This window comes from Magnolia sinica, chromosome 17, assembly GCF_029962835.1.
Source record: "Magnolia sinica isolate HGM2019 chromosome 17, MsV1, whole genome shotgun sequence".
Taxonomy (NCBI): domain Eukaryota; kingdom Viridiplantae; phylum Streptophyta; class Magnoliopsida; order Magnoliales; family Magnoliaceae; genus Magnolia; species Magnolia sinica.
Genome location: NC_080589.1, coordinates 68,691,779 through 68,705,611, shown reverse-complemented (window position 1 = coordinate 68,705,611; position 13,833 = coordinate 68,691,779). Strand labels below are relative to the sequence as shown.

Below are 13,833 nucleotides of genomic sequence, written 5' to 3'. Positions count from 1 at the left end.
AGTCTAGCAACAATCTAAAATGGGGACATGTTGATCCTTGTGGTGGGTCGTGGGCCTACATCAGGCTCCCGCTAGGGATCTCGCTCCCACTCATGCTTCCTGGCATTTCGTACTTGCTAACATTTTTAAACAAATGCTTCTTTGCTCCTGCATCCAAATTTATGACTGCTTCGCCTCATGCTTCTGTAACTAGTGTGATCGCTGCATGCCTGTGAGACTTAAGAGAACTCTATATAGATAGGGATAGGATCCACCTCTCTCTATGAGGAAGAAGGCTTCGATTGATCCTGGTGTGACCCAATAGCCTCAATATCCTTGCCTGATCATTGTGACATGAACTTCGTTTTATCCCATGAAATTTGCTTCAAATGTCATTTGCTGATGTAATCATGATAAATTGTGAAATTCTCAGTGATTGTTGCTATGTTCTTGCACAATTCTTCTAATTTATGCAAGTCACTAGTTTAACATGCTCTACTTAACATGAGTACCTGAGTGTAGTTGCTTTATTGAGATCAATGAACTTAGGTTTGATATCAGTTATCACTCTTTTCTAGACCGTTCATTTTTTTATTTGTGCAGCCTACCTAACTGTTGAGTGGTCTATTTATCGGTCGCATGATCTACATGCTTGCCCCACATAATACACAGCTCGGATGTCATATTCGCATTCCTAGTTGACAAGTGTAACCATTTATAGGTGCATGTGGAGGGTGCGTGTGGAGCTTGCAAACTTCTTGATATCAATGCATAATACATGAAAATTTAACTTCCATATGTTTTCTGGTATATTAGCAACTTAGCTTCTAATCCAAGCTTTAAACTATTTGATTATCATTGAATAGTCGAGTCCTAGTAGTTTGAGTAATATATTCTATCGGTTTGCGACCTTATTGTTTCTCTCTCTTATAGGAAGAGTAACACCAGAAAGTGTAATATATAGCTTTGGCACTCTTTTGCTTGATCTTCTCAGTGGAAAGCATATTCCTCCTAGCCATGTGAGTTCCATATTTCTTTCTTTAATGATACCATTTTGGGAAAGTATGTTGAATGCAGCTTGCTATCTTTTATTCTTGTAATATTTTCAGACTATGCTTTGTCTAATTGGTTTGCACATGCAAAAGTGACTAAGAACTCTCATCATTGACAGCTCTGTGCCACTTCTGTGGTTCTTTTGCTTTTGTGTCCTTTTGAGCTTCTATTTATTGATTTATTTATTTGAGAGGTTCATTTTTTTAATCTTTAAGGGCTTGCTTAGTTACCATGAAAGTTGTGTCTGAATAAGCTATTTTTGGACACAGTTGTCCAGATAAGGTTTGTTTGAAAATATTTCATGGATAGGCTATTTTGTTGTCCTCACTGTTTTTTGTCAAACACCCTGGAATAGCGATGTATGGACAAAGCAACTCTGACACATGTACAAGCGCATGTGGAAATACCTAGCATCCATAGCTTGAAGATGGGCAATGGCACATGTGGTCCATGTGGGGCAGGCAATCAACAATTGATGGTGGCACACCTGGTACATGTGGGCCCTTGAAGATGGACGGTGGCATCAGGGCACGTGGCATGTTAGCACAGTTGATCGTAGTCCTAACGTGTACTTTATTGGGAATGCAGTAGATAAGTGTCCTTCTAATTCTTTATTGAGATTGCGCCATCCACATGAGATGCTATTTTGTTGCTTATGTCCCATTTTCTTAGAACTGGTGCCAATGGTGTTTGACAAACCAATGAATAAAACTTTTTGTATGACAAAACAGGCTCCTATTCGAATCCTCTTATAAAAAAGAAGCTGCTCATGTCACGTGGACATTTAATGAACATTAGATCAATAAGCACTTAAAAAAATATCAAAGTTACAGATGTGATGCAACAACCATGTTGGGTCAAGTCAACAAAACATACTCCCAAGTCCCCACAAGTGTTATCCAGTCACTCTATATGTGCCAAAATGTTTAGATATATAAGGCTACCTTTTGGGTTGCCCTATCTCCAATTTTTATTTAGATTTGTGCCCAAGAATGCTTGAGACACCATGGACAGTGCTGCTATCCAGATAAGGCTATCTGAATAGAACTTTTTGGGTAACCAGACATGCCTTTATTGAAATCCTCTTATATGTGTGTGTATATATATATATATATATATATATATATATATATATATATATATATATATATATATATATATATATATATAAAGAAGCTGCTTGTGTGGCATGGATATTTAATGAACATAAGATCAAATAAGCACTTAAATCTATATCAATTTTAGCAGATGGTGATAATTTTCAGATGTGATGCAACAACCATGTTGCACCAAGTAAATAAATCATACTCCCAAGTTCCCTACAAGTGTTATTTGGTATCTCAAGACGTGCCATAACATTTAGATATGTCTCGTTGTGAATTTGTGGTGATTGGAAATAGAACCAATGCATACTTGGATTGAGGATATTCAATCACAATGCACAGGTGGAAAGCAATTGGAATCTGGTTTCATAGTGAGCAAGTTTCTAATAATTAAACTGTCTTGATGCCATCTTTTCATGGCAGGGTTCTTATGGCCACTTGGTTAAGGGAATTTTCATCTTCACTTGTTTGTTTGTTTGTTTGTTTTTTTTTTTTTTTTTTCCACTTGGAGGTGGCCATTGCATTGGGATGTAATGGAGTGTTACGAGGGTCGCTTGCTTCTGTCCCTTTGGATGGCTGTTGTTTTTATGCCTTTTTGGTTCTAATAAAATCTTAGTTGACTGTTGAAAAAATGAGAACATATTTGGGCGAGATTTAATTTTCAATTGAAGAAAAATATTTGGACGAGATTTTTTAATGTAAGAAACATATGTGACAATCAAAGGGAATGTAAGTAATATAATTTAACTGAAAGTTAAGTAAAATGGTGTCTATGGAATGCATTGAATAGAAGAACACATTCAAAAAGCTGCAGTCTTGAGCAATTTGCATTTGTAAGAGACGACTTAATCAAATAGGGCATTTCTCTAATTTTCTGTTTGTGTTGGTTATAGACATTGTTTTAAATATCGACGATATCGACTGATATATCCCACGATATAATCTTGAATCCCACCTGTGCGAAACGAAACACACAGGTAGTGTCGATATATCCCACATGTTCAATCTGGTGAGCATTTTTAATTTCTGATCTTTTTTTTCGTTGAAATTATGTTAAGTCAATGTCAAATGGTTACAAATCCATTGGTTCTTCATGTTTTGTATGAAAAATCATGGAGTTGGAGCTTTGATTTCAATATCCATTGGTTCTTCATGTTCTCCATGTTTTTTTTTTTTTTTTCCGAAATTTTCCTTCAACAAACTGTCAATTAAGACTAATTTCGAAATATTTAGGAGTATTTTATGAAATGATTATCACATACTCTAATTTCAAAATTTGAGTGTAGGTGGTCCGATTTAGAGAAAAATGGGAAAATTCGAAATTTCCCCAATTTCTCCCAAATTGTTTGCAATATTGCACTCCAAACATGAAATCAAGCATATATGAGGGTTGATATGCTGATTTGTTAAGTCCTTGTCAATTTTAAAAAAAAGAAATCACTTTTTTAATTTAAAAATAAATTTAAAAAATTATTAAAATAATTTTTTTTTTCAAAATTTCCCTTCAACCAGTTGTCAATTGAGACTAATTTCGAAGTATTTAGGAGTGTTTGATGAAATTATCATCACATACACTCTAAATGTTATGCATTCAAATTGAATATAATTGCATTAGTTCAGTCAAACAACGCATAGCTTAAGAACCTATACAAAGGAAACCTATCAGGTGCACTTCTTTTTTGAGATGTTATGACTTAAAAGCAAGGTGTTCTGTATCCGTTACGTTACGACCATTAAATTCGATCGTATTAGTAACGACCGTGACCATTACATGATACGAGGGCGAAAATGTGCAGCTGGTTTTCTGAGACCGTATCGGCCTCTTTGGGGGCCGTGTAGGCCATTACAGGGCATAACACTGTTACCCCCGTAATGGTTGAAAAACAACCATCTTTTATTTCTATTTAAATTCACTTTTTCTTCTCAAAATTTTTTTTTTTCACTTTTCTTATTCCAAAAACTTCCCTAAATTATTCTACAACATATTTCGACCACTTTTACTATATTTTTTAGGATTAAAATTGTAGATTGAAGCGAATTGAGCGAATTGAAATTTCAATGGCCGTTATATATATATATATATATATATATATATATATATATATATATATATATATATATAGTGGTATTTATGCCTTTTTTTTCCCGATTTCTAGTTCTAATGCTCGATTGTGATGTGTAAATATTAAAGACACATAACCATGTTTACAAATTCACTAGACAACCAGATACAACTCTCACCAAAGAGTGGATCGTTACGCTATCATAAACATGTTCAAAACAAAAATTCAATATATATTTGGAATATTTACATTATTTTGGATTTTCCGAATATTTTTTAAGAACTTTTCGATAAAAAAATTTTACGACCGTCACATGGGTCGTAACGGTTGTTATGCCACCGTATTGGCCATTACGGCCGATACCCATATTAGTAACGGTGGTGATCGTTTTGAACATTGTTACTAATATAGAATACCTTGTTTAAATGTGTGTATATAGGTCTTTTTTGGACAATCCCTAAAGTTTCATTGAAAAATTCAACCATTTTCCCAATGTTTCACAAAAAGTGTGATAAATTACCCAAAATAAACGATATATCTCGTGCGATAACCAATACGTAGTTGTATCCCAAGGATAAGATACGTAATGCGATACTAATATTTCGAACACTGGTTATAGATACAAGTAGTTAATAAGTGGGATTAACTGTAGGCGCCCTATTTTAGCATCCTATCGAGTGTTTTCCAAATATTGCCTATGATATGCTTGTCAAATCTCTACACCATTGGACCATAATTCCAATATCTTTCAGTAATCAGTTGCTTCTCATCCATACATAAACATGTATCATCCAATATCATTTTAGGCTTAGAAGTAGGGTTGTACATGAGCCACTCTAGCTTTAAAAGCTCGCTCGGCTTGGCTCGATCTAGCTCAACTTGACTCGACTCGAACAATGACTCGACGCAAACCAAGCTTCATATGACCCAGCTCGTTTTGAAAACAAGCCAAGTTCGAACATAGTAGAGCTCGACTTGAACCCGGCTCGGCTCTACTCGAATATATTTTGTATTTTATTATATATGTTACTATATTTAAAAATTAAAAAATAAATAAATAAAACTTAAACCATATGATACCCGTCCATCCCTTTCTTAACCTTTCCCTTCCTTACCTAATTCGCCATGCTTGAGCTCCTCTCTCTCTCTCTTTCTCTCTCTCTCTCTCTCTGCACAAACAACAAGGTACCCTGTATGGCTCTATATAATATTATATATACACACATTATTAATTGAATATTTGATTTGGGGGTTGGGTGAATTGGGTCGGGTTGCTGGGTTAAGTCAGGTGCGGGTTGGGTGTTGGGTGTTTGGTTGGGTCGAGTTGGGAGCAGACTCGACTCGATTCGAGGTAAGCTCGCCTCGACTCGATCCACTAGCTCACCTCGAGCTCGACTCGAAAGGTTTGGCAAACAAGCCAAGCTCCAATGGTAAGCTCGAGGCCGAGCTCAAGCTCGAGGAGAGCACGGACGAGCCAAGCCAAGCTTGACCCACCTCGACTCGACTCGGCTCGATGTACAACCCTACCTAGAAGGGCATCAAAGGTAGTTTCCTTCAAGAGATGCCAAGTCGAGTATAGTGTCCAAATATGCATTGCTTTTTAGGCTATTGGACGAATTGTACACCCCAACTATAGCATTCTGGCCCCCGACCTCTTGCTATCATATTCCTCATGAAAAGTAGCATTTTACTTAAAAACATTGGGGTACCAACTGGATGTGGATTGCATATTGACACTACCAGTAGTGACTCGCTACCAGAAAATGCTCCGTGGGCCCCACCATGATGCATGTGTTTTACCACATTGTCCATCCATTTTGCCAGCAAATTTTAGGGCATGAGCCCAAAAAATGAGGCAGATCCAAATTTCAGGTGGACCACACCACGGGAAAATGTGGTGATTGAATGCCCACCATTAAAAACTTCTTGGAGCTACAACTTTTGTATCAAGCTGATATGTGTTTTCCCTTCATCCAGGTCTGTGTACCTAATCAACAGGTTGGATGGCATATAAACATTACAATGGGCCTTAGGAAGCTTTTAATGGTGGGTGTTCAGTCACCAGTGTTTTCCTGTGGTGTGGTCCACCTGAGATTTGGATCTGCCTCATTTTTGTGCTCATATCCTAAAATAATGATCCAAAATGGATGGATGGCATGGATAAAAACACATTCATCATGGTGGGGCCCACTGCACCATCTCTCCTGGCAGTGTCAGTATGCAATCTGTGTTTGCACCAACGTGGTCGCAAACATGTAAGTCATGCCCTGGATATTACCGTAGCGACAATTAGCAGATAATCTCCACTTTGACCTGTTACATCAGGGAGTTCAGATCGGCAATGATGCTATAATTGCCAACCTCACACTAATCTGGGTCAAATGTTGTTATTCCAGCAACATATGATGGTGATACATAGGCATTTATATTTAGCTATGTTAATCTTCAGGCACTCCTTAAAAGTTTTGCCACCCCTTTACTTCTAACTCTGGTTGCCAGGCACTAACATAATTTCGGAAGTAGACGGGATGTTTCGACATTGGGTTTCAAGCATGGCCTACCTCTCCCACCCAAAAAATAAAAAAATAAAAAAAAAAGCAGAAGAAGAAGAAAAAGCCAGCTCGAAGCAATTAACCTTACCAATCAGCCCATATTCACTATGAAATTTGAGGTTTTCCAAGTAAACATTTATATCTAGCTATGTCAATCTCCAGGCACCTTGTAAATATTTTGTTGCCACTTTCTACTTACTACTCTGTGTGCCTCTAACAGAATATGTTCTGTTTCATGTGAGCTGACTGATTTGAATTGGGTATACTTCTGCAAATTTTACCAGAGGGTAGTTTTGTCCATTGAGATTGCTGCTTCCAGCATCCATCATCCTGTTCTTATAGTTCTTAAAGAGAACAATTTTGGAACTCTTTAGATTTCCATGCTTTGAATCTTTGATAGGTGGCTCCATCCAAAAGGTAATGGCATAAAGACCTATTATGATGGTGACATTCTTTGTTAAACTGGTTGCTTGGTAAGCTTAACCATTGCCGTGAATATACTATGCATGCTCATTTTATACTGCATATTAATGTATTATTCTACATCTAATACTTGGTTGTGTAACTTCTACACAGGCGCTTGACCTTATACGGGACCGGAATTTTCTGATGCTGACTGATTCCTGCTTGGAAGGACAGTTCTCAAATGATGATGGGACTGAGTTAGTACGCTTAGCATCTCGTTGTTTACAGTATGAGCCCCGAGAGCGGCCTAATGCAAAGTCACTAGTGGCTGCCTTGACTCCTCTTCAGAAGGAAACCGATGTGAGTTGTTTTTTGTTAGAAAAAAACAATGGAGCCTTTTGAGTCTTTCTACTAGAAACTTGGTGATAAGTCTGTGCTGCAGTTGGACTGGTGATGTGATTAATACTGTTGAAAGTTGAAACATAACTGCTGGCTATTTACTGAATTGCTTGACATATTGTGGATAGCATTTCTTTACACATTTTCCATCTCCTTTCATCAGCCTTCCCTGCTTTTACTATAAGATGCTTTGATTTGAGGTATTGAGAGAACCTAGCTATTTGTATGCCTATGATTTTCCTGAAATAACCCCTAAAAGCATTTAAATTCTCCTAGTCATGACCTGCCATGCCTGAGCCAAGTCAAACTTTACCAACAGTCGGTTTCCTGATTTCTGATGCTATTGACACTGCAAGATCATGGCTTTAAACTTCTCTTTTGCTATCTACTAATGAGATTATGGTTCTCAAATGGATCTTGGCACCAGTCGATTATGACAGACGCAATATATGTCGAACCATCTAGTCCTCAACATTTTTCCTGTTCAAGGGACATCCTTCTCAGTTGTACCTTTTTATCCCACTTTAACTTCTTGGTGCGACTACTATTTGCTATGCTTCTCCAATTACTCTTGAGAATAACATGCAATAGAAGGGTGGTTGAGAAATGGATACCCTCTTCAAGTTAGTCTACTGCCCAAAGATCATGGGGAATGGATATCGGTAAAATCAGTCAAAAGCGACTTCATGGGCTGAAGCCAGAGCATGGGGAATGGATATCAGTAAAATTCAGTCAAAACTGTCAACTTCATGGGCTGAAGATGAAGACAGTCACCATCATTATAAGGAAATGTTTAGTTTTAGTGACATCTCCCTCATGCCTACACATGAACTCTCTCCTCCATCTTTATGTTTAAAATGCAGAATGCATTTTCATGGATGGAATGGCTTTGGCTCCTGTACTAAGGTAGTACTGGAAAAAAATTGGTTTATGTGACTCAAGTGCGTAGGTCTAGCTCTTAAAGTGCACATACTATAGTTTTCTAAATGGCAGTCCTGGACGCTTGTTAGCTTATTGCATCATGCATGTTTATATTAATTTGTGGCTACTTGTGTGCTTGATCATGCTTTCCTGTCAATAGATTGAACTATTTTTTTTTTACCTGAACTCAAATTTGAATGGTCATCCTATTTAATTGCATTGTTCTACAGGTTCCATCTTATGAGTTGATGGGGATACCGCATGGTGCTGCATCCTCATTGCAGCAACTATCTCTATCACCCCTTGGCGATGCTTGCTCAAGAATGGATTTGACCGCCATACACGAGATCTTGGAAAAGGTCGGCTACAAAGATGATGAGGGAACTGCTAATGAGGTCTGTGTTTGATGCATCTAATCAGAATTTAAGAAATTTCATAAGACATGACTTTTACTCAATTTATTTATTGTGATTGTTTGTCTTTTTCCATTCCTCCGCCATCAGAATTAGATGGTATGCATGACAAATTAACATGCAATTGGGTTGGTATGCATGAAAAATTAACATGCATCTGGGCTGGTGTGCATGACAAATTAACATGCAATTAGTTGTACATGAATGTTCGTGCGTGTCTATATTGTGTTTTATCTCTATTAGTACCAACTATCTGTAGTGACATATACTTGCCCTACTTTCATGGATCCTGAACTTGAAGATAAGCTAGTCTAAGGTCTGCATTGCATACTCATGCTGGTTCCATGGTGGGAGATGCACAATCCAAAGAAGAAGAGTTTGGCGTTTGTGGTAGATATTGGCTGAATGGAAGAAGTGTTTCTCGGAAAGGTTGTTCTCCATTGCTGTGTCATGTTATTAATGAATGTGGACAGTACACATGGGATATTCGTCCAATTTTTAACCTAAACTTGAACAGTTTGTCCTGGGTATGAAACACATTTTAGAATGTGTGGAAAGCAACTCTGGAGCCATAAGATGCTCATGAGTATGCATATGCATCTAATACCGTCGGATGTGTCCTAACTTTCATTTGCTTGTAGTCGTACAAATCAGATGCAACCAAGGCTTAGGTGCACAATCCTTCTCACCAGGTGTTGCTCCGGCTTCAATTGCATTTTGGACGCTTCCCGGCAATTTATACTCACTAACATTTTGAAAAAGATGCTTCCCTGCTCTGGCACCTGAATCTTTTGCTGCTTCGCTTCATGCTTCATGCACATGCCCACGCCCACATGCACAGAAATGCCCACATCCACAAATGCATGCATGCTTGCTTGCGCACACCCACACACATGCACACAATTGGTTGTACTTGTACATAATTATAAATGTTTGTCTGTGTTAGTACCAACAAGCTACATTGACATGCCTATTTTCATGCATCTTGAACTTGAAGATAAGCTAGATTAAGATCCGGAGTGCTTGCTCATTCTAGATTCTGTAGTGGGTGGGATATGCACAACTTAAAAGTGAAGAGTTTGGTATTTGTGGTAGAAATTGGTAGAGTGGAAAGTGTTTCTTGGACGGGTTGTAGACTTGTATTCCATTGCTGTGTCATGTGATACTGAATTGTAAAAGTTTAAAAAAAAAAAGATTTTTTTTTTTTTTTTTGTAGAAGTTTAATGTAAAAAGTTTTTCTTGTAAAGGTTGTACGCTTGTACACATTGTTGTGTCATGCGACTCCTGAATGAAGACAGTACACAATGGGGTATTGTTCTTTTTTTAACCTAACCTTGAATGCTTTGACCTGGGTAAGAAACCTCTTTTAGAAGTGTCTGGGTAAAGTAACTCTGGAGCCATAAGAGACATGAGTATGCATATGCATCTAATAATGGTGTATTTCTCCTAGGCCTGTTCATTTCTTTACAGTCGTACAAAACAAATGCACCCAGGACTTACTTGCATGATCCTTCTAACCAAATGTTGCTCCTGCCACAATCGCACTCTGGACTTGCACACCTGCTCCCACTTCCTGGCAAGTTATTCTTGCTGAGATGCTTCCCTGCTCTGGCACCTGAATCTGTTGCCACTTCACTTCATGCTCACACATGCGCACGTGTACTCACACACACAAGCAACATGCACGTGCACTCACACACGTGAGAGAAACTCTGCCATTGGCCATTTTTTATGGCAAGAGAAGAAGTCACGAGTATCTTTTTCTATATTCAAGAAGCATGTAAATTTCAATGAGGGCTCATTGGAATTGAAAATTTCCATGCCTTTGTCCAAGAAGTTGAACACCTCTTCAGCCCAAATAGTTGAATCCATGACTATGTATGGAGTCTACTGGTGGTCGGGGCCTGTGTTCATTTTTCAGTTGAATATAATCAAACAAATATATAGAGTATTCTTTGTTCATGTTCGTTACTTGATTCTAGACATTAGATTCAATGCTCGTCGCAGCAGCACTGATGGGACAAATATTGTTGTGCTTTTTTATCTTATGCTTGGTCATGTTCTTGGATGTTTTGATAATACCATGCATTGTATTTGAGCAATGCATCTCAAATTCTTCTGTACATTGTTTTCTTGACAGTTATTTCTATCATGCAGTTGTCATTTCAGATGTGGACCGACCAAATGCAGGAGACTTTGAACTCAAAGAAAAAGGGTGATGCTGCTTTCCGACACAAAGAATTCAGAGCTGCAATCGAATGTTACACTCAGGTTGCTCCCTATTAGTAACTTTTCTTCTTTTCCTTTTTTTTTTTCCTTTTTCTCCTTTATAAAAAAAAAAAAAAAAAAATTCTTTATAGCTACCAACTGGATGATATGTTAATTAACAAAGGAAGATTAATTCCCCAATGCACAAGGATGAATGGATAGCTCCATCGACAAAGTTTGACTCTTTCTTTACAAGAGTAAATAAAATGCTTAATCTCTAATGTCGTAGTGGACCTAGCCCCCTGAATGATTTTAACTGACCCCACGTGGACGGAATGCCACAAAAATCAGGCCTGTCCAATCATTAAGTGGGTCACACCATAGAAAACAGTCGACAAATCCAATGTTGCTCCTCCCAAAGGGCCCATAGTCCTTCCCTGAAGCCCATCTCAATAACAGATTAGAGCTTTCCTCAATGATTAATTTCCCAAAGAAGAGGGATAAATCTGATGCAAACCTCTCTGAGTGCTAATAACTTTGCTTTAATGAGATTCAGCTTCCCACAAGGGCCAAAGAAACCACTAACATCACTTCTTCCTTCTCATTCTGGAGAATGCCACCTATGCCCGAAGGGCCACTGCTCTCCTGACAAAGCATTCTCAAGGCAGCTTCTATCCGATCTTAGCACCCTTCACCTCTCTACCCCCTCCCCTAATCATCACAAGCCCAATCTCGACTAATGTCCTGATGAGAATCGTCTGAAAACTTGGGGGAAATCTGAGTCCAATCAATGATCAAAGAGGTGATTGTACTAACAATAGAGAGATTGTACTAGTGCTTCGCCATGCTTGCTTTGGGTAATGCCCCCTCCCCATAAGGAAGCTGATTCCCTAAACCACCAGCATTTATCATCTGGGGTCCAATACCTTTCTATAATTCTCCCACGCTGTTGCTACCCCTTCTCTCTCCATCTTTTCCAATCCGTTCGTTGAAATCATGCACAAGTATCTCTCTTGTTTAGGATTTAACTCGGTGGAATAGATGTTGCATTTTTAATCTCTGAAGATGTAGACGTTGAAATTTGAATACTATTATATATATCCTTTGTTTTAAATGGAGAAACTATCATGAGTTATGGAGCTGACACCATTATTTCATGCACTCGCAGTTCATTGAAGTCGGGACTATGGTTTCTCCAACAGTCTTGGCACGTCGCTGCCTATCATACCTCATGAGCGACATGCCACAGCTAGCACTTAACGATTCAGTGCAAGCCCAGGTCATATCTCCTGCATGGCCCACCGCATCCTATCTGCAGGCTACTGCCCTTCTTGCCCTCGGAATGGAAAATGAAGCTCATGAAGCGCTCAAAGACGGTTCGTCCCTAGAAGGTCGAAGAACTACAGCTGCCTGATGGTAGAAAGACTAAAAAAGAAGAGTAAACAACTGAAGGGCATATTAGTCAAGCTTTCTTATTTCTATACAAATCGCCCTTATTGAACATAACAACGCAAACCATGCAATCTTCTCGCTTGTGGGAAAATGACCAGAACACCCTTCTGAAATATTCACCGTAATCCCTCAATTTTTTAAAATCGAGGATCTTTATGTTTTGGTCAGTTATCAAACAGTGAGGAGGTTTCCTGATTTGCAAAATGACATGTTTGCCCCTTGATGAGCCCTGTTCTCAATCAATTGCAAGTGTATGTGAGTATTTTTAAATGACCATAATGCCCCTGGAATGATTTGCAGAATTCACATGTGAGGGGGGGGGGGGGCTTTCCTGCCATTTTAGGAAATTGGAAATGGGTTCATATCCAGTAATGGGAAAAGGGGGTATATATATATATAGACATATATATCATTCTTTATCCATGACCATGTTGTTTGTACAATGGGCATATGATGATGTATGGGTGCATGTGAGTGCTGGAAAAACATGTAATTTGTGTACAGCAACTGGTTTTTGATGTGTTCCCTCCCCATGGCTGTGATGTTTGGGTGTATTTATTTGTATCTTTCTTGCAATAGCTGTTTTGAGCTTGTCTGATTTAACTGTCTTTTTTCTAACTGTATTTTTCTGTATGTTGTTCATGAATGTACTCATATATGTATGACATTGTCAATCTATGGTCCTTTTTTTTTTCCTTTTTTTTTAAATTTTTTTTATTTTTACTATGGTAGACTATGATGGATGATACGCAGGCACCTAAAAAGTACCAGGCTCTACAAGTAGGTTAAACTAGACTGTTATAGCATGAACCAAAAGTCATGCTTATCTGAGTACCTGACTATTGGATTGGTGGACATGATTGGACGGTTAAAAAATGAAAAACATGGATGGTTCTATTTCAACAAACAAGTGTCCAGGAATAGGTTAGGTTTTATTCTACCAATCTGATTTTGGTACAGCGATTTTGCAATAGTGGGTTCCACAATTTAGCCGGTTTGATTTTTGCTGCTAATACAATTCCTGAGCGCCTGAGTATCAAGAGGCATACTCTGCCGGAATATTAATTTACTGTTTTTTTCCCCATCTATTAATAAAGAAAATTGATCTAGTGATTTGACTATGAATCAGTCACATTACCTATCTGATCGGTCCATTTGATCTAATCCAATCTTTAGCAACTGTGAAAAAAATAATCACAGCAATCATATGGACCTAAACATCTGTGAGTGGACCTATTTTTAGTGAACAATCCGTCCATCAATTTGTGCAAGCCACTGAATGGAC

The 13,833-nt window shown here is 38.2% G+C and overlaps 1 protein-coding gene across 4 annotated transcripts in view; it reads left to right on the top strand.

The window, feature by feature from the left end:
- Positions 1-13,249, top strand: part of LOC131231691 (probable serine/threonine-protein kinase BSK3) — a 36,446-nt gene extending 23,197 nt beyond the window's left edge. For all 4 annotated transcript variants that reach the window (XM_058227981.1, XM_058227978.1, XM_058227980.1 and 1 more), the window contains 5 exons: positions 913-998; positions 7,327-7,515; positions 8,706-8,870; positions 11,046-11,159; positions 12,265-13,249. In XM_058227981.1, coding sequence (XP_058083964.1) covers positions 913-998; positions 7,327-7,515; positions 8,706-8,870; positions 11,046-11,159; positions 12,265-12,510 — 800 coding nt within the window. In that variant the 3' untranslated portion in view covers positions 12,511-13,249. The remainder of the gene's footprint in view (positions 1-912; positions 999-7,326; positions 7,516-8,705; positions 8,871-11,045; positions 11,160-12,264) is intronic.
- The last annotated feature ends 584 nt before the right edge of the window (positions 13,250-13,833 follow it).